Genomic DNA, 20,890 nt, shown 5'->3' on the forward strand with positions numbered 1-20,890 from the left:
AGTCTGTAATGTATTGCAGCGAAAATTGTTGGAATCTAAGACAACAAGACCTAAGACCTGAAGTTATTGGTGCTTCCTTGAAGATTCCTTAATTCCCAAGAATTCTCGGAACTTCAATAATCTTCCGGCAATATTTCTGACATTAATGGAACCTCCCTGATATGCGCACCATTTTTCGGAACATAACTAAAATTTTCGGAATTTCCCATGAATTCTTGAAACTTCTTGACAGTATTTACAATTTTCCTGGCAGTGCTCCAAGGCACTTTGATTTTGGTCGAAGTACTCGGAACATTTCTAAAGATGAAGAAACTGCCTAAAAATATCTACACTTTTATGAAGTTCTTTGGACCCCCTTACGATTTTGGAACTTCTTGAAAGTTCTCAGATCCACACCAAATATTTTCCAAACTTCTCGAAACTGCCGTGAAATTTCTTAAAAATGATACCGAACTTTTTCAAAGCTCATGAAACATTTCTGAAGATTCCATTTTTTTTCAGGAACACTCGAACCTTTGCTTAAATTTTCAAAAATTTCCTTAGCTTCACATACATTGTTTGAAAGTCCTGTAGTTTTATTAAAGTTAACTGAACTGCCCTGAGGTTCGCTGATCTTCTTCTTTCTGAGGTTCTCAGGGCATTCCTTTAGTTCACGAAATTCCCAGTGCTTTTCTTCGGAGTTCCCTGAAGCTCCTGAACAGATTCAATTTTTTTCTAAACTTTCCTGTATTTTTTTGACTTTCCTGCATTCCCAGAACTTTATAAGAAATAGCTGAATATTGCTGAAATGTACTGATTTTTTTCGGAACTTGCTATTCCATAACAGCCCGGAATTTTCTAAACTTCTCGGAATATCCCTGAAGTTATTAAAACTGCGCTTTAGATTTCTAGTTTCCCTGAGCGGCTTGGAACTTATTTAAAGTTTTACAATCTTTGTCAAGTTCTCCGCATATCTCTGAAGTTTTCAGAACTTCCTGGAAATTCTCAAAATTTTGAAAAGTTACTTCAGATACTAATGGAACCGTCTTGAAGCTTCCAAGAAGAGTCCGAAACGATTCCAGAAGTCTCTTATGTTCCCGCAGTCTATACAAGAAACTTTTCTGAAATTCTGGGAACTTTCATTCATTTTTCAAATCTTCTTAAATTCAATCAATATGTTTTGCTACTTCATGCAACGATTTTCAGCGTTGAAAGGAAATGATTTAATATGTATATAAGAAACAATGGTTGGATAAAGGAGTGCCGCATTATAACACACCATCTCCTGGAAATGCCTTCTGTAACGGTTTCTGCCTGAAAATATCTAAACTTTTCCGAAGTTCTTTGGACCCCCTTACGATGTTTGAGCTTCTTGAAAGTTCTCAGATCTACATCAAATATTTTCCAAAGTTCTCGAAACTGCCATGAAGTTATTTGAACTTTCCGAAAACTGTTACCGAACTTGTCCAAAGCTAATGAAACATTTCTGATGATTCCAATTTTTTTCAGGAACACTCGGAACTTTGCTTTAATTTCGGAAATTGCATGAACTTCACAGACATTATTTGAAAGCCTTGTAATTTAATTGAAATTAATTGAACTGCCCTGATTTTCTCTAACCTTCTTTTCACTGATGTTCTCAGAGCATTCCTTTAGTTCACCCATTTTCCAGTGCTTTTCTGAATATCTAAAATAAATAAATACGTCCGAAAAACCATTGAACATCCCTGAAGTTCTTCGGACTTTCCTGAAGTTTCTGAAAAGTTTCAAAAGTTTTCTAAACTTTTCTGCATTTTCTTGGATTTTTAAATTCTCAGAATTTCATAAAGAATAGCTAAATATTCAGAGTTGGCTAAAAATGCTATCTAGCATGAAGCTTTAGTGTGATTATTTATGAGCTAGATAATGGTCAGAAGAAGGTAAGTAGATAGTTCCGCTTGAATACGGCAGTATGAAAAATCCCTGATTTTTCGGACCTTCGGGATGGTTTCCACTGTTTTTTTTTTCTGAAATTAATAAAACTGTCTCAATGTTTTTGGAGCTTCCTAGAAGAGGCTGAATTTTTTCCAGAAATCTCTTATGTTCCCGAAGCCTGTTCAGATAACATCCCAGAAGTTCTTGGTACTTCCATTCCGTTTTTTAAACTTCTTTAAAGTTCCAAAAAGTTACATGAAGTATATTACTTTGCTTAAGTTCTGTTATTTTCTCCACATTTCTCCTGATAATTTTCATGGAATTACAGTAAAATTAATGTAACTGTTCTGAATACCTATTAATTTTTCTGAAATTTTCGGAACTTCTTTACGGTTTCTGCTGTTTTCCTGAAATTAACAAAACTGTCTCATAGTTTTTGGGACTAGAAGAGCCCGAAACTTTTCCAAAAGTATTTTATGCTCCCGAAGTCTGTTCAAGAAGCTTCTCAGAAATTGTCGGACCTTCCATTCATTCTTAGGAACATATTTAAAGTTCCTTGAAGTTTCGTGAAGGAAATAACTGCCCTGAAGTTCTCTAATCTTTCCTCGCGTCTACCCTGATAATTTTCCTGGAATTACCCTGTATTTAATAAAACTATTCTAAATACCTCTGAACTTCCCTGGAAATTGCGGAGCTTCTTGTAGGTTCTCGCTGTTTTCCTGAAACTTAAAAAAAAAACTGTCCCAAAGTGTTTGAAGCTTCCTAAAAGAGCCTGAAACTTTTCCAGAAGTCTTTTATGTTTCTGAGGTCTGTTCAAGAAACTTCCCAGAAATTCTTGGGACTTTCATTAATTTTTCGAATCTTCTTTAAAGTTCCGTAAAGTTTCGTGCAGTAAATAACTGCCCTGGCGTTGTCCAATGTTTCCTCCTGATAATTTTTGTGCAGCTGTTCTGAATATCTATGAACTTCCCTAACATTTTCAGACCTTCTTGATTTTTCCGCTGTTCTCCTGAAATTGATAAAACTGTTCTAAAGTTTTTGGAGCTTTCTAGAAGAGCCCGAAACTTTTCCAGAAGTCTCTTCTGTTCCCGAAGTCTGTTCAAGAAAATTGTCAAATATCGGAATTTCCATTCATTTTTAGAAACTTCTTTAAAGTAAATGACCAAATGGTCTTCAATCAATCCTCAAAATTTTCTGGAATTATCCTGAAACTAATGTAAATATTCTATACACCTCTGAACTTCCTGAAATTTTCCTGGAATCAATAAATCTATCCCAAAGTTTTTGAAGCATCCTAGAAGAGCCCGAAACTTTTCCAGAAGTTCTTATGTGATTCGAGGTTGCATGCACAAGTCAAATACTAAAATGCAAGCACCGGTATGAAGCTCTACGTTACTTGCACTTTATGATCACTTAGACTTGCCACCCACCGCCGCTAGTATTATAAACAAAAGAAAAGCAAACATCACATTTCAGATAGCATAACAACCATCCATTCTCCCTCACCACAATAACCATTTTCACACTAATCACGCTGGGAAAAGTAAATTTACCCAAAAAAAAAAAACATTCCAAACAGCTGTCCGTTAGGAGTATATCAACCTTCGAAAAATTTGGCATTTGTTTGGCTTGCCAGCTTGATGTAATTTTCCCCGTCACACCGTAAACAACGCCATTAGCGGTGGATGCAATTCTTCATTGTTCAACACAAAGCGTACCTTCTCTGCCTTCCCGTGCACGGATGCCCCACTTTACCGACTCAGATCTTACGTAAATTTCCATTTCAAACCATCATCGCCCGTTCGAATCCGAGCCCCGTTTCTAATCCCCAATTTATGGCTTGTCCAATGGGACTTTTGCGAGGAATGAATGGCGGGCTGGGTGTGTGTGTGTATTTTTTTTAATTCGATTAAATAGTAATAATTTTGAAAAATGGCATCCCATTACGGGCCCGTTGATCTGAGTTCCACGCATTGCTCGCTGATCGACTGGTTTTGGTGGGTTGAATAAAACGAAGCGATTGATCTCCGGCGAACAGTGCTGGGGCTGTCCGTCTGCCACTCGGATGAAGGTAAGCTTCTGCGTAAATTTCGATTAAGATAATCATCGTTTCATGCAAAGTGACTCGGCGCCGCAGCTCTGCAGGAGTGGTTTTTTGAGGAATTAAGAAGCATTCTTTATTGGTTGCACCGGTGACCTTTGACTCCATTATTCGATGTGGGATTGGTTTCATATTGTTTGTAAATTACTTGCCATATGAGAAGCTGCGGTTACTGTTTCAATTAAAGCTGCAGATGACAGCATAATTGGTCAAATATGGGGAAAATCGTAGAAATTTTGAAAAAATATGTAAAACGAAAAAACATTCAACTGCTGAACGAGACTGTAACACATCATTTTTTTGTGATTACGGTAAACTTTGTCTTATCATAACTGCCACCTGGGAATATTTCACCCTCCGTAAAATTTTGCATCACATTCGTCAACAAGCTCGACAGTTCTTGTTACTGTTGAAACAATAAAACCCTCAACAGAAGAATTTAAAACCACGAGGGCATGAAACATAAACCAACATTTTAAAGCAACTCAACTACACCGAACCAAGAGGAGAGTTTCCTTTTCGTTCCGTTGTCGAGCATTGGCCAAATTAAAATTGCAACCAATTTCGCTTGGTTTTGCAACCCCCCTCCTTTCGCTACTGCCCATTGCAATCCTGAACTCTACCGTCCTTTTTTTCGCATTTTATAAATTTTCTACCTTTCCTCCGTTTTGTGCCATAGTGCCACATTATTCCGCTTGTCGGTGCATGTTATTATTTTGCCATGATGCATATTTTTTTCTCCAGCACAACCCCTCAGGATCAGAATCACCTGAGTTCCGTGGTTGAGGGTGACTTGTAAGGTCCCAGGCCACAATGACGACGATAGTTCCGTTATGGTAGGTTTGGGAAATGTTTTTGTTGATTGTCTCTGGCGAAACAAATGAGCGTTTGACATTGTTTCAAGTTGTCTCTGTCTTGTCACCAAGCTGATATTTTCGACTGATAATGGGTTGGCAGTTTTAAATAACCAGGTGAGTAGATACTGGTGGGAAGTTACAGTTTGAATGATCATTATCACAATTTAGGGAAAAGAGGGTGATAAGGTACATATGACAGAACGTTGTTGGGATGGTGGTTGGGACCGATACTCGTTGCATTATTTACGCAGGTCTACGATGCAGTTTCTTTTTATCATTTTATAAAACATGAAATATATATCCTGATGGCGTTTTAGTGGATTATCTGCATAAAGAAAAAAAGGCGGATTAGTAATTTCCATTTAATTCCACTACCTTATTTGCTTATCCTTGACAGATTCGCGTATTTCGTCTACAATGTAATTTTTTTGTTTAAAAAAATATTTACTGAATGGTTCAGAATTTAATTTTGTACTACTACTCGACTGAAGAAAATCATCTCATTTTACGGAATATATTTTAACCCAGGTTCATTTTCACTTAGAAGCTTAGAAGGTAAACTTAAATTTAATTTCCTGTAGGAGCAGTTGAGCTTACTCGTTGATGTGTCCTAGGTAGTAACTTGTGTCCATTTCCTTGATCCCTGATGAGTAAAGTTGAATTCCGTTGTTTGTTGATCTCGAGGCTCTCTGCAACATGCAATTTCCATGGTGTAGATACGGTTCGTAAAATCGTGATGTCGTCCGTCGATAGTTGGTGGTCCTCTGTGAAGATGTTTTCTGCAACCTTTGATTTGAAATCATATGTTAGGCCTTTTTCCTCTTGCTTTTTGGCCTTAATAACCTCCGCTATATGTTCTTTAAATCTAGTTGCTAAAGTTATCTTGGTTTGTCCTACGTATAATTTGTTACAATGATTTCAGAGTTACCTAAAACATTAACTGGGTTTTTAGTGGATCCTAACAATGATTTTAACTGGTTATGTCTACTGGTGAAAACTAAATCGAAATGGATTGTGGTCTCCTTGTATCCGTTGAGTCTCGCTGTACTGTAATTCCTTAACCTTTCCTGTATCGCTCAGTGGAAGAGTCTGCATTCGATGAATCCTGTGGTGGAAGACGGTTATTTTCTGCTGGAACGAATGGTTGGAAGTATAGGGGATAACTCTTTTGGTGCTTGTTGCTTCCTTACTTACTTATCCTGGTCCGACATCCCTCAGGATTGCACCTGCATCACAATGTTACGCCAGTTCACTCGGTCCGTGGCTGCCTGTCTCCAATTTCTTGACCGTCCCACACTTCCAAGATACTGCTCCACTTGGTCTAACCACCTTGCTCGCTGTGCTCCTCTTCGTCTTGTACCGGCCGGGTTCGAAGCAAACACCATTTTTGCGAGATTGTTGTCCGGCATTCTTAAAACGTGTCCCGCCCATCGTACCCGTCCAGCTTTCGCAACTTTCTGGATACAGGGTTCGCCACAGAGTTGCGCCAGCTCGTGGTTCATCCTTCGCCTCCATACACCGTTCTCACATACCCCGCCAAAGATGGTCCTAAGCACTCGTCGTTCGAAAACACCCAGTTCTTGCAGGTTCTCTTCGAGCATCGTCCACGTCTCGAGCGGTCTATCGGTCTTATCAGCGTCTTGTACATGGTACATTTAGTACGGAGGTGAAGTTTACCCGACCTCAGGGTCTTGTGGAGTCCGTAGTAAGCACGACTTCCGGCAATAATACGCCGACGAATTTCTCTGCTGCAGTTGTTATACAACGTCACCAATGATCCGAGGTACAACAATTCATCCACCACCTCGAACTCATCTCCGTCGATTGTCACGCTTCTGCCTAGGCAAGCCCTATCCCGCTCGGTTCCGCCAGCTAACAGATACATTGTCTTCGACGTATTCACCTTTAATCCAACCTTCTCTGCTTCACGTTTCAGCCTGGTGTACTGCTCCGCCACGGCCTGAAACGTTCTTCCGACAATGTCCACGTCGTCAGCGAAGCAGATGAACTGGCTGGACTTTTTGAAGATCCTTCCCCGCATGTTAAAGCCCGCACGTTTCATAACACCTTCTAGCGCAATGTTGAACAGGAGGCAGTAAAGAGCCTTGTCGAAGTCCTTTGCGAGATTCAAACGAGTCCGATAACGCACCCGATATCTTCACGCAGCACTGTACACCATCCATCGTAGCCCTGATCAGTCAGCTTCCCGGGAAAACCGTTCTCGTCCATAATCTTCCATAGCTCTTCACGGTTAAAAGTATCATAAGCGGCCTTGAAATCGATAAATAGGTGGTGCGTAGGGACTTGATATTCACGACACTTTTGGAGGATCTGCCGCAACGTAAAGATTTGGTCCGTTTTCGATCGCCCGTCCACAAAACCGGCTTGACAACTTCCCACAAATCTGCTTGCTAGCGGCGATAAACGACGAAAGATGATCTGGGAAGGCACTTTGTAGGCCGCATTAAGAATAGTGGTCGCTCGATAGTTTCTCATATTCTAGTTTGTCTTTCCACTCCTCCGGTAGCTGTTCTGTATCCCAGATCCTGACTATCAGTCGGTGCAGACAAGTGGCCAACTTATCCGGGCCCATGTTGATAAGTTCCACTCCGATACCATCTTTTCCAGCTGCTTTGTTGTTCTTAAGCTGTCGGATAGCATCCTTAACTTCACCTATCGTGGGAGCTGGCATGTCTCTCTCATCCACTGTACCGACGAAGCCATTCCTCCTGCCGCCTTGGTCCTCCGCCTCTGCACTGTTCAGATGATCATCGTAGTGCTGCTTCCACCTTTCAATCACCTCACTTTTTTCCGTTAAAATACCCCCTTCCTTATCCCGACACATTTCGGCTCGCGGCACAAACTTGCTGCTCCATTTTTTCGCACTCCAGCTCTTCCAGGCGGCGCTTCTTATCCCGGAAAACATGGGTTTGCTGTCTTCGCTTCTGTTTATATCGAACCACATTATGACGGGTTCCTTGCTGTAGCATCGCCGTCCGCGCTGCGTTCTTCTCGTCCAAAACCGTCTGACACTCTTCGTCGAACCAATCGTTCTGTCGATTCCCCTCCACTAACCCAACGGCGCCTTCAGCAGCGCTGTTAATGGCTGCTTTCACGTTGCTCCAGCAGTCCTCAAGAGGGGCTTCGGTGTGCTCTCCCTCATCTGGCAACGCTGCGTCGAGGCATTGCACGTACTTCGGGCCGCTTCAGTCGCTCCAGATTGTACCGTGGCGGGCGTCGGTACCGAATGTTGTTGGTAACGGAAAGTTTTTGGCGCATCTTGACCATTAGAAGGTAGTGGTCCGAATCGATATTTGCGCCGCGATAGGTCCTACCGTCGATAATGTCCGAGAAGTGCCTTCCGTCGATCAAAACGTGGTCGATTTGCGATTCTGTCTGCTGCGGTGATCTCCACGTATACCATGTTCTTAGAGGCGGTGAAATCGATGAGTCTAAGGCCGTTGGCGTTCGTTAGCTGGTGAGCGCTGAACTTTCCTATAACCGGTCTGAATTCCTCCTCCTGGTCGAACTGAGCGTTAAGATCTCCGATGATGATTTTGACGTCATGGCTTGGGCAGCTGCGCGTAAAAAGCGTCCTTATCGGCATCGTCATTTGCTAAGTGAGGGCTGTGCACGTTGATTATGCTGACATTGATGAAACGGCCTTTGATCCTCAACTTGCACTTTCTGCTATCGATTGGCTACCACCTAATCACGCGCTTCTGCATTTCGCCCATCACGATTAAAGCTGTACCCAGCCCATGTGTATTGCCGCAGCTCTAGTAGATGGTATAACCATCCCTGTACGTATGTAACGACGATCCCTTCCAGCAAACCTCCTGCAGCGCCACGATGTCGAACTTGCGGACCCTCGATAAATCGGAAAGGATGCGGGTACTTCCCAAAAAATTGAGAGACTTGCAGTTCCATGTTCCGAATTTTCCAATCGATAGTCCGTTTCCGTTGCTTTGGTCTATGCCGATTGTTCCGGTCCGTATTTACATTGCTTGCTTCCTGTACTTTTGTTTTTTTTTACGGCTAGCTTGTAGGGCCTGCACCAACCCCCATTGTCTCGCCGGGGGACCATCGTGCACAGCACTGTTTAGAGTCCCACGCGGGCACCAGGACGTTGATCAGCCGCTCCTAACATAGAGAACAGACGCCGTTTTGAGCCGCACCTCCATGGTGAACAGGAGCTCGAAACTGCACTCTCCAGAGAGAGGAGTCTCCTCCTTCCCTGTCAGTATACGGCCAAGGTCCCTCCGGGTTTGGATACCCGATCTTCCCAATGGTTACTCGTACCCCAGCCGACACCGCAGGGAGGTAGGGATAGGACCTAGTGGGGTCTATTTTATACCTGTAGATACGCGAAGTATCAATGGTACGCATTGTTTACCAGCCATCGGTGCTTGTTGGTTTCTTGTAAATTTCGTATCCAAGCGAAGAATATGATGACAATTCCCTGAACAATGCTAGTTTACCTTCATTTTCTACCTCGTAAGTGAATTTGATATCCTTGTGAATTCTGTTGATCTCATCAAAAATGTTGTGGAAGGGCTTCCCGTTTAACTACGTTTATCGTCAACAAACCTCCACGAGCAACGATTTGGTAATAGTCCTTTCTCCTTCAGGATTGTCTCCAAGTTGGCCATGAAAAGTTCGTACAGGAGGGGGATAGGGGGTTTCCCATTGGGGCTCCTTTCGTCTGCTTGTAGAAGTTACCTCGGAAAGAGAAGTACCCAAGTAACCATAAGCATTAAGCCATAGCTCTATATTGGCACTAATTCAGCATTCCTAATGCCAAAAAGCCGTATATTAGCATTTTTAATGCATATGAGCCTCATATTAGCATTGCTAGTGCACAGAAGCATTAATAAAAATAAGCATTACAGAAAGCTTAGTATGCGCATATAGTGCAATGATTTAGTGCTTACATGCATTTAGAAAGCCTAGCATTAAAACTTTCTTGAGTGCTTATAAAGGGCTTGATTAAAGTTTAGAAGGGCTAAAAAGTTATGTGTTGATCATCAAAAATACTTTATAAAATCAAAATAACATGGACGGTCCTCAGAAGTGGAAAAAAACGTTAAAAAGTGGACATTTCAGACGAAAAGTACATGTGTATCGTAATATAAACGTTTCTGATGTTCCCAATGCTACGGAAATTGAGCAACCGAATGAACTGGGATCAGAATCAGCATTATTTGTTTGTGCGGTTCCGGAACGTCCAACAAATTCTGCAGACGAGGAGACTGATGAAGGCAATTCTCAGACAGCTTCCCTGGATAATTCCCTGACAGATTATAGTCCCGATGAAGATTCCGAAGAAGAGTGGAACCACTTGTCTGATGCATCATACGTAGAAGCTAGCCAAGAGGAACAAGCTGAACACAGCAGCCAAGCGGAAAACTTAACATCATTTTTGCGGAACTGGAGTACGCAATTCAATATATCTCAGCAAGCTTTGAAACCACTGTTACAAAAATTGAACAACTATGATCGAACGCTTCCGGAAAGTCCAAGAAGGCTTCTACGCACTCCTAGGATAAACCCAACCATTATTGATATTGAAGGCGGTCAATATTGGCATCAAGGTTTAGGTAAACTTTATAATTAAAACTATGTAAACCGTACCCAAGCAACACGGCTTGTCATAATGAAGTTGAAAATACTTTTCAATGACTGACGTATAGAATCAATAATACTTCAATTTACATCATTTAATACATTTATACAACCTAAAAAGCGCAAGACGCGGAGCTTATAAAACTAAATACTGGTCTTATAACATGTTTTAGAAACATCTTAAAACCCAGCGGCAAAAAATTAAAAAAAAAAATGAGCATGGGATTCGAACACATGTCCTTGGCGTGAAAGACTGATTACTTCCTAACTAGACCAACTCCGCTAGATAAAAGTTTAATAATAAGTATCTATCATGTTCTTACCAATGGCATGAAAATTATATTCTAGTGCAACACGCCTGCTTCGATCCGTCATAAAGAAGTTTTGTAAGCAGCAATGCGTACATTAAATTGCCAGAGTGTTATTTAAAAGTATTGTCAACTACTTATAAGACATCCTGCACCTTTTCAGTTGCTTTAATTTATGAGATGTCATAAAAGAGTGTTTTCAACTCTCTTTATAACAAACCTCCGAAAACCTCATACGAAACTGTCAATCACTGCGTGAAGTGACAGTCCGGCTCAATGGTGCTGTCAATGTCCATGTCAATCAAGAAAGCACAGAAGCTCTTCAAGAGCTTTATAAATTCAACTAAGATTGATTTTTCATACGACAAGTTTTATAGTGGTATTAAAACAGTAAGATGCACGTTTAAATAACATTTAAAGTTAAAAGCAAAAGAAAACTACTTTGCAAAATGTTGAAATCTAGGAAGTATGAAGAAAACATCTTTAAACCTCATATAAAACATGGGATGTTTTATGCATCACTTATAATACATTAATACAACAAGTCGTTCTAATTCTTTTTCAGAAAGATGTTTTGTGTGTTACTTGGGTAATATATCATTGAATTCTTTTGCAGAACATTGTCTTCGTATGTGCTTTCCGGAATTAAAAGAGCCCTTAAAAGTAAACATCAATATCAACATTGATGGACTACCGTTGTTTAAGAACGGTACCAATCAGGTTTGGCCAATATTATTCAACCTACACGAATTCGCTTCCTTAAAACCAATGATAGTTGGCATTTTCTACGGAAAAAGTAAGCCAAAGAAAGTTGAGGTGTTTTTGGCCCCATTTGTGAATGAACTCAAACCTTTGATAACATCGGGAATTGATGTGAATGGTGTAAAATTAGCGGTTAAACTTCGGGCTATAATCTGTGATTCCCCTGCCAGAGCGTTTGTAAAAGGTATTTTAAAAAAAATATTCAACTAAATTTGCGACTCAAGGACATTTTAGCTATTTAGGTGTAGTAAATTTCAATTCACATCATGGCTGCATGAAATGTTGCACTATTGGACAGCACTCAACTCTTCTACGGACCAATATTTTTCCACGAACATTTGCCCCCAAGAGAACCGATGCTGCATTTCGAAGTGGGATGTACGATGAACATTACCAAATTTACAAAACACGAGAAAATGGAAAATTGAAGAGAACACCGGTTGTTTCACCGCTACTTCAATTACCAATCGATATAGTTGAAGATGTGATTGTAGCCGATTCATTACATCTCCTTCACTTAGGGATAACGAAAAGATTAATCCTGGCGTACAAAGATGGTCATAATGGAAGTGACGAAAGTAGATGGCCAAACAGTGTCATAGAGTCAATCTGTAATATTCAGAAAACTATCAAAATGCCTATAGAAATTCATCGACAAGTGCGTGGTATAGATTGTGTTAATCATTGGAAAGCATCTGAGTATGCTTCTTTTTTACACTACATTGGAATTATTTTACTAAAACATTTTATCAGTGATGATCATTTTCAAAATTTTGCAAATCTATTCTGTGCTGTCACTATTTGTTCAAGTAGTTACTACAGACGTTTTTTACCTGTTGCTCAAAAATTGTTTGAAGAATTCATTTCGAACTATTATGTTTTCTTCAACTCCATTACGAGCAACGTTCATAATCTGGTTCATGTAGTTGAAGAAGTGACCCGATTTGGTCCACTACCTAGTATTGCTTCATATCCTTTTGAAAATCATCTATTTCAGATCAAGAAATTACTAAGATCAGGAAAACTCCCATTGCATCAAATTATAAACCGTGTTACTGAGAAGTATACCTTTAAGCCAGTTACCAGTAAGACCGCTGAAATATTTCCATTGATGAAATACGCACTCAAATCCGACCAGTCTAAATTTTCTAGTATAAGTATATCCAAAGAGTTTACATTAACCAAACAATTCTCTGATAGATGGTTTCTTACAAGGAGTAGGAGAATTGTCGCCATGGAATATGCGGATAAAAATGGAATTTACGGATCAGAAATAGTTGCATTTACTAATCTTTTTGAATATCCACTAATTTCCCCTTGCATCAATGTGTTCAAAGTAGCGAATGATTTTAAGTTCCATGGTATCAAGCAATACAAATTAGACCAAGTTTTATGTAAGTTGGTAGCAGTAGTTGTGTATGAGGAGACAGCATTTATACCATTGTTACATACTTTGCCAGCCAACGAGGAATTGTAGAATGAAATAAATCTTTGTGTAAAGCAACCTTTATCTTTGATATACGATTTTATTTAAACCAAAAACATTGATATTAAAAATCACACAGAATATAGCATTGTAATTCATCCAGGAATTTAGTAGCAACATGAAAAAAAGAAACAAAATCACTCCAAAAGATATTCTTCGACAAGAAAACCTTTGTTGTCAGAAATGTCCATTTCATCCGGTCCATCGTACTCCACCAAAGATTCTTCCTCTTCATCCTGCTTCTCTTCATCGTCATCCATGCCACAGAGAGTAGACTGATTGTCACTTCGCTTACGCCTCTTTCTCGCCACCGGAGCTCTTATTCCCTTGATTTCCCCGAAACGTTGTTTGGCGTTCCTCAAGCAACGTTTAAGGAACTTCTGGCACTCAATTAGTGGGAACGACGGATCTGAGAACATTACCGCTTTGTGGAATAAGGTAATGACCCCATCAAACTTCTGGAACGGAATCTTCGACATAGTATTTTCATCGCTGTTTTTCTTTCTACTCGTTCCGGTCCAGGAGCACTTCAGCAGAAATTCTCGTTGGAAAAAATAATCGACGATCTGCAAACAAACTGTTCCACCTTCACCAACAAATCGATCCCTACCATGTATAGTGCCAACATATTGAATAACAGCCGCAACAAACTGTTCATTGTTTGTTTTCCTCTCAAGTGACTCCAACTCCTCGAGACTTTTAATCGGATTTAACGGAGCACTCATTGTTTCGATGCGCTCGGGTTCGATTTGTTGTGACTTACGCGAGGCAATGGCTTCGAACTTCATGTTGAGTTGAGAAGCAAGGACATCCAGCTTTGCATTAATTTGCGAAAGAAGTGTAACGGATCTGTATCCAGCGAGCTTGGACTCTTCGATGTTCCTGGCATTCGTATCAACCTTTTCATGCAGCGATAGCAGTAGCTGGCGTAGGTCCGGTGTTTGATTAAACGTATCATTAACTGAACTCCGATTCAAAGGTGGTGCTCGTCCAGTACCAGAGGACTGTTGACACGTCTTTGGTTTCAACAGTGAGGAACTATCACATCCCACATCGATTTGTGTTTCACTCTCGGGTTCTGAGAGCAGTGAATCTGCCTTTTCCACTTCAACGCCTTGAATCGGAGGAGGGGACATGCGCGATGGCCCTGGCTTAGCTGCTTGGATCTGCTTGAAAAGGTCAGCAGCAGTCGTGACTTTTCTCACCTTTTTCTTGGTTCCATATTCTTCCGTGTCAGAATCCTTCTCCATAATCTTCTGCTCACGAAACGCCTAAAATTAAAACGTATCTGTTGTCACAATTTATAACAATAGTATTATTTTTATCTTACCTCAGAATAACTTGCAAATTTGGTCCGCTTTATCTTACAGCAGCAACCATCCAGGACTTTTGTGTCTGGTTTGATTTTGGGGTCCTTCTTCGCTTTTTCGAGCAAGCGATAGCCTGATGCGCCTTTAGGCCAATAGCACAAATCATTGCCGTAATAACGGGTAGCTGAATCCGTTCCAAATGACTTCCAGCCGTTCTTTATGACCCAACGCGAGGGCAAAACCGACAGAAACACGTCCTTATTTTCGAATGTCTGAACAATACAATAATTGTTGTCCGGCATTATTCCTGCAAAGAATTTATAGAGATATTTGATTGCTATTCTGATAAAATTGATTAGACACAACTCACCTGTGAATGATTAAAATCAACGAACACTTAAAAAAGCAACAAATTAAAAACAGAACGACAAAAAAACCTCCAAAAACTGTGCGCCGCTTGCCGCTGTTATTATGAATTGACAGAAACGTCAAACACCTAGTCCAGTGGGTGCTGCGATCAATGTCATTTAGAAAAGGTCTGGAAAAGTGAATGCGTTTGTGACGTCATCGGAATGGTTGCATTGATAATAACAGGAATGTGAATGTGCCTGCTGTTATATGACATCAATTTACTGCGAACGCCTAAAAGATGATTCAAATATGACTATTTTCAACTTGATCTTTGGTATCACCCGTGGTCGAGAATGCACAGGCGCCTGGAATAATGAATGATGTTGCAGGACCCCGGTTCGAGCCGTGACAAAGGTAATTTTCATTAAATAGCATTTGACTTCTCATCCCTAAACATGTTTCGCTGGAAAATAACAAACCTGATGAAATTGAACAAAGGTTTCAAATAAGTTGAGAAAAACCTATGAGTTATGGGACCTGTAGAAAGATTTCTTTTTTGTTTTCATTCAGTTTGGGTCGATGAAAATAAATTAAATTTATATAAAAATTTCTAAAAATAGAGCGCGGTAAAAAAATTTGACGTTTTATAAGATACCCTAGATCAGCATTAGTAATGCTTATTTGAGGCTGCCATCGTAGCATTTTATTAGCCCGCTATTTCGCCTTTTTAGCTTTATATCAGCCCTTTATAAGTATATACTGCATGATAAGCATTTAATCACTGTTTTATATGTGAATATAGTGCTAAATTAGAGCATTGTTCTAATGCTTACTGGTTACTTGGGTAGTTCTCTTCCATACAAAACCCTAGTAGCACACTTGTCACAAATCGGTTGTGGCAACTTCTATACAACTTATATCAGTAATAAACAAGTTGCTGCAACTGATTGTGAAGGAAATGTGCTTCTCGGGAGGCGGGTCAGCTTAAGGTACATCCAAACCTTGTTTCTCCATGCTGCATCCTCTCGTTGTGTTAATAGCCAGTCCTCCAAATGGTTGATCGCTTCCTTGACCGGTACACTGGAAAAAAGAGCTGTGACGTCAAAAGATACCATTATCTCGTCCTCGTTGATGTCTCCTGAAGATTGTAGTTGCTGGGCGAACTCCTGGGTGATACTAACTGCTTTACTCTGGAACTGACTCGGCATACTCTGGAACTCTGTGACTAGCCACTTCGATAGTTTGTGGGTGGGGGAACCAACTGCAGACACGATCTCTCGCATTTTCTTCCCCCGTTTGTGGACTTTGGGGAGACCTTTGATCCTGAGTAGAATGGGATTGTATTCCCGTAAACGACCTGCTCCATCTCCTAATATTGATTTGCACTCCTTCAGTGCTTTCTCCACGCGTTTCACTAGGTTCAGTAAGGGGTCTACTCGAAACTATCTATACGGTCCGTTGTTAATCTTCGTTGTCATTTGATTGTCATTTGGTTGTCGTCCTTGTCGATGATAACGACCGCGTTGCTCTTGTCTGCTTTCCTTTTCAGCTCCATTACAATCCGAATTTCATTTTCGTTGGTGCGACTTTGTTCCTGTCCGTCCTTGATTATGTTCGATGTGATAGTCCAGACCGTATTATGTGATGATGTTGGAAGTGTCTTGGTAATCGCTGTCCTTACGTCAATGATGATCCTAGCCCCTTGTTGAGGTGTGTCAATTATTCTTCCGTGAATGCGGTCGTCGATCGGTTGACAACCAACCCATCAATAGAGTGAACACTCGGCGTCGTGGCGATGGTGGATGGGATCTGCTCACCCGTTCGGTGTGTCGTCCGCCTCCGTTGAGACCCGTGTTGTAGTCTGTTTAGCTTCCTATCGTGCAGCTTCCGTTTCCTATCCGATTCACACTTCCCTTCTACCTTGGCCCTAGACAGAAACTCCTGGCATTTAATTGGATACTCCTTGGCCAATTTGAGATGTAGAGAATAACATTCCAAAGTCTTCATGTCCAGTTTGCTATATAGTCGTTTGATGCTATCCTTGATGAACTCTGCTTCCATCCTCTTTACTACGCTGAATGGGGTGGGTGTCCGTACCTTAATTCTGTGGCTTATAGGTATAACCTTATATTTTTGGCATTTCTTCAGAAATGGTACGTCCTATTGATGCGATGCGATGGTTATCTTCAATCCGATGAATTTATTTGGCTCTGACGACTTGTAGATTCGACGTAGGATTACGTGCTCGATATCAATATTCGGCGACTTTGTTAGCGAAACCACTTTTTCTTATCACGGAACGCCTCGTTTTCTGATGACAAAATTTCGCATTTTCGTGCTCAAAACGCACGGAATTTTTGGTCTAGTCAATAGATAATAGAAAAAGCAAAAATTGATTGGAGGAATTTCTTGCTAAAATATTCCAATCGCTAGATATTCGCGATCAATTATATAAATTTGTGGTTTACCTTAATTCGAAGTGATTCTGGTTAATTGACAAGGTCATGTCGTATTCGGTCATTGCGAGAATTTGTATATACCACTTCAATACTGTTACGCATTTGACCATAAACTTTTGGTTGCTGGGTACATTATCAAAGAGCTTTGAGGGTGATGTGGCTGGCAGCAAGAACGTTCTATGAAAATTAACTCTTAAACAACAATAATTCATGGTGATCCCGAAAAGGACCGTTTTGTCGTGATGGTTGAGTAATGCTAAGCTATTAGGGTGTTCAACACGGATAAGGCTGGCAAGCTGTATGATGTTTAGAACGAGGATGACGCGCTTGGCATAGATGACCCACAGCGGCAACGACGAGCAACTGAATCCGATCAGTAGCGGTGCGGCTTCTTCTTCTCCTCGCTATGATTGAATAAACACCGTTTGGCGAGACCATGTAGAAATCTATGTTATGGAAAGCGCTTTTCGCATGCAATCGGTGATAATTTTAATTATCATAGCATCATTTGCACATTCGTGCAATTTTTAATAGTGATCTTTTGAAAATAGATAAAATATTAATTTCAACAGATTCGATTTTAAAATCTGTGTTAGGAAAAGCGCTTTTTGTAGGCAAACGGGATAATTTTGATCACCATTGCAACATTTGGACATTTGTGTAATTTTCATTAGTGACTGATTGAAAATTGATAAAGTGTTCTGTTTAGCAGATTTGTAGAACAATTCTCAATCGAATGGCTTGTTAAGAATTAAAATCCATCCGCTATTGACAGAGTTGTAAGTGGTCAAAACCTGACCACTTTTCGTAACGCAGTCGATTTTGCACCTACCATAAGACATACTCCAACGTCAAAAAATCATAACTAATGCAGACTCATGTTTAACCAAATTTCCGCCTTAAAACAGTGCAAATATTTCACTTGGAAAAACATCAATCATCGCTGTCTCCTGGGTAGACAACTTGAACCTTTCCCAAGCATCAGTCGCCGGCTGCCCGATTTCGCTTCAATTTGCACATGTCACCCTCTTTTTTTTTTTTTGTTCCTCTCTTCACAGCTCCCAAGTGCAACCTGTCCGATCAGAAGAGGGGTTCGTCACTCGGCAAGCAAATCAACACGACAAATGTTTTATTGCTTTTTTGCATGTTTCCAATCCATCCATGGTAACACGTGTCAGACGGCGCATAATACGAAAAACCAAAAAAAAAAAAACGAACTTCGGGATCAAGCGATTCAGTAACCGAAATTTAATTGCCGGAAGTTGGCAAAATTTGACATACATGCACTCTGGAAACCCTTTGGCTGCAGACTTTACACCGAAAAATGCGGAAAGGTGACGTCATTAAGCTGGTATTTGCATACCTTCAACGTGCACAAATTATGAGGGTCAGAAGAGTCCCGCAGCAGAACGCAGAATTCCGTGTGAGTGTTTAATGATCGAAGAAAACGAGAGGTGCGGGAGAGGTGCGTGCTTTGCGGCACTTGCGGTTCACCGCCGGGCTTCGTGCGAAATTTGAATGAGTACCAATTATGATTTAATTTTGGGTCGGTTTTGTTCTCTCTGAGGGTGCCGGTATATCGGGAATCGTGTCCGAGTATGGTTAACATGGCTCAAGAGTAGGATTGCTGATGTTGGCTGAGCGAAGAAGGGGTCGTCGTCGTCGTCGCATATAAGTACCCACATTTTAACGGCCTTTATTGCGTTCGTGTGTGCTGCGGCGGTGATCATGCCATTGGATGAAACATACATCCATTTGACGGTGACTTGATATGGTCGTAAAGATACGCGTCAATGCCAGTAAATTTTATTGACCATCGTGCGGGTTGTGGGGTGGGAATTGGGATGATTCATTTTTTTAGTTGAGTTGAGAGTTTACTCTCAGTGATTTCAAAAGTTGTCAAGGCATATCAAGCTATTAGCATTACCAATATCACGTACATAAATCAATCCATTTGTCCCATTCCAACCGACTGTCCACGCACAACCCATTTGTTAACCGAAAGGAAATACTGGCTTGAAGAAAACACACTTGCTGCCAATCGCTAATTGCGGAAGGAACTCGTCGTCTTCGATAGTGCAACCCTCGGGCCGTCTGCCCGTTGTTTGACAAAACCGACCATGTCACCACCAATTAAGCTGGTTGGAATCCTCCGGAACGTGTGCCGTTGTCCAACCGGGCGACCGGAACATGTAATGTCTTCATTCATGTTGACATGCTGATGCCGACCGCCGTGAAATTGTTGTTGGCCAAAGATCCAAAACGTGCGCTTCGTGCCTGGAAACGGAGTCAGAATGCGAAGGCAAAGAAATTACCTACCACCATTTGGATGTTTGGACGAAAGGGAAATGTCAACTTTTCATACCCGATTTGAATACGAAATCGGCTCTGCGGACGGTGATGGTCAGAGTGCTATTTATCAGGGGTACGCAATCGAAATGGAAATTGAATCCTAATGAGTGGTTGGAAAGAAACACCCAGAAGCTGCACCAAACAACGCGTGGCTCAGCCACCAGGATCGAGCTGGGTCAAATTAATTAGTCCCGCTGTGATACAATAATGCTCAACTTGGCTGTTAATTTTTTCGGCCCTCGTCGCGATTCGCGATCGGCGACGTGGTTGGAATACGAGCAACCGCGGCGCGGTTAATCTTCAAGTTTATTTTCATCGACCGACTGGCGATGGGTAGGTTAGTGTCAATTTTTTTTCTTTTTGGTTAAAGGAATGGAAAGTATTTCGATAAAAATGTATTATTTATGCATTCGAATGGGCACATTTTCATCCGATACCGAGCGGAATTTTATGATTCAATCAAACGGCAGAGGCGACTAATACGCGTTGGTACCGGCTAAGGTTTCTCCACCTCACGCAACCCCACGACCGCAACTTTCACTTTAACTTTTTAACGGCTTTTTGATCGATACCTCATAACTAGATTTCCATATGTTTATGTTTGATTTTACGAGTCAAAACATCCCAATGATATGATTCAAATATTAACTAGTTTTTTATGCCTACCGCTCGATGGAGCTTCCAGCTTCGAAGCTGGAAATGGGCAATTGCAGAATCAGTTCCCGGCCCTGGTCAGCTTGCTACCATATCTACGGCTGCGACTGGGCTTCTGCTAATGCTGCTGCGGTGCACGGGTTGTAAACTTTTTATCACAGACAATTAAATCCGTCCGTGGGGATCATTAAATTACTAATCCATGAAGTTTCGCTTGTAAAATTGATATCGTTCGTTTGCTAATTTGACGATATCCAATTAATAATCGGAAATTTTTCATCTGGGAAACATGTTATAGTTATGCACCACTAAAACTGAAATAAAACGGTCCGGTATAAAATCATCAACAATAGATTTTGCTCATTTGCTTCAGCCTAGTGAATCATAATAACTTGAAAATGTCATCCGGTTATGATAGAATAAAAATCTGAATTCACCCGAAGCTGCTGAATATAGTTTAAGGCATTCCAGTGAAAGTTGCAACATTCGATGTTGAATCTACTCGTTTATAGTGGTCATAAGTGCGTTAAGGACACGATGGATATGATCGCTGTGGTACAGTGGAACTGCCGCAGTCTAGTGCCTAAACTAGATTAATTCAAAATTTTACTTCACAATTATGATTGTAATACATGACTTTCTTCCGATAAAGAACTGAACTTCCACGATTTTAACATTATTCGCCTGGTTAAAGAGCCTGGATAGAGATAAAAAAGTACTATCCTTCTGCAA

The 20,890-nt window shown here is 40.8% G+C and overlaps 2 protein-coding genes across 2 annotated transcripts in view; one reads left to right on the top strand and one right to left on the bottom strand.

Moving 5' to 3' along the window:
• LOC135709443 (roundabout homolog 1-like) overlaps positions 1–20,890 on the bottom strand; it is a 380,698-nt gene that overhangs the window by 215,331 nt on the left and 144,477 nt on the right. The window lies entirely within an intron of this gene.
• LOC135709552 (uncharacterized) lies at positions 9,598–12,605 on the top strand. Its single transcript, XM_065231944.1, has 4 exons — positions 9,598–10,451; positions 11,401–11,730; positions 11,789–12,124; positions 12,544–12,605. Exons 1-4 carry the CDS (start codon positions 9,908–9,910, stop codon positions 12,603–12,605), a joined length of 1,272 nt encoding a protein of 423 aa, XP_065088016.1. The 5' UTR covers positions 9,598–9,907.

This window comes from Ochlerotatus camptorhynchus, unplaced genomic scaffold (genome assembly GCF_037179485.1).
Source record: "Ochlerotatus camptorhynchus isolate MF236.1 unplaced genomic scaffold, CSIRO-AGI_Acam_v1.1 ptg000361l, whole genome shotgun sequence".
NCBI lineage: Eukaryota > Metazoa > Arthropoda > Insecta > Diptera > Culicidae > Ochlerotatus > Ochlerotatus camptorhynchus.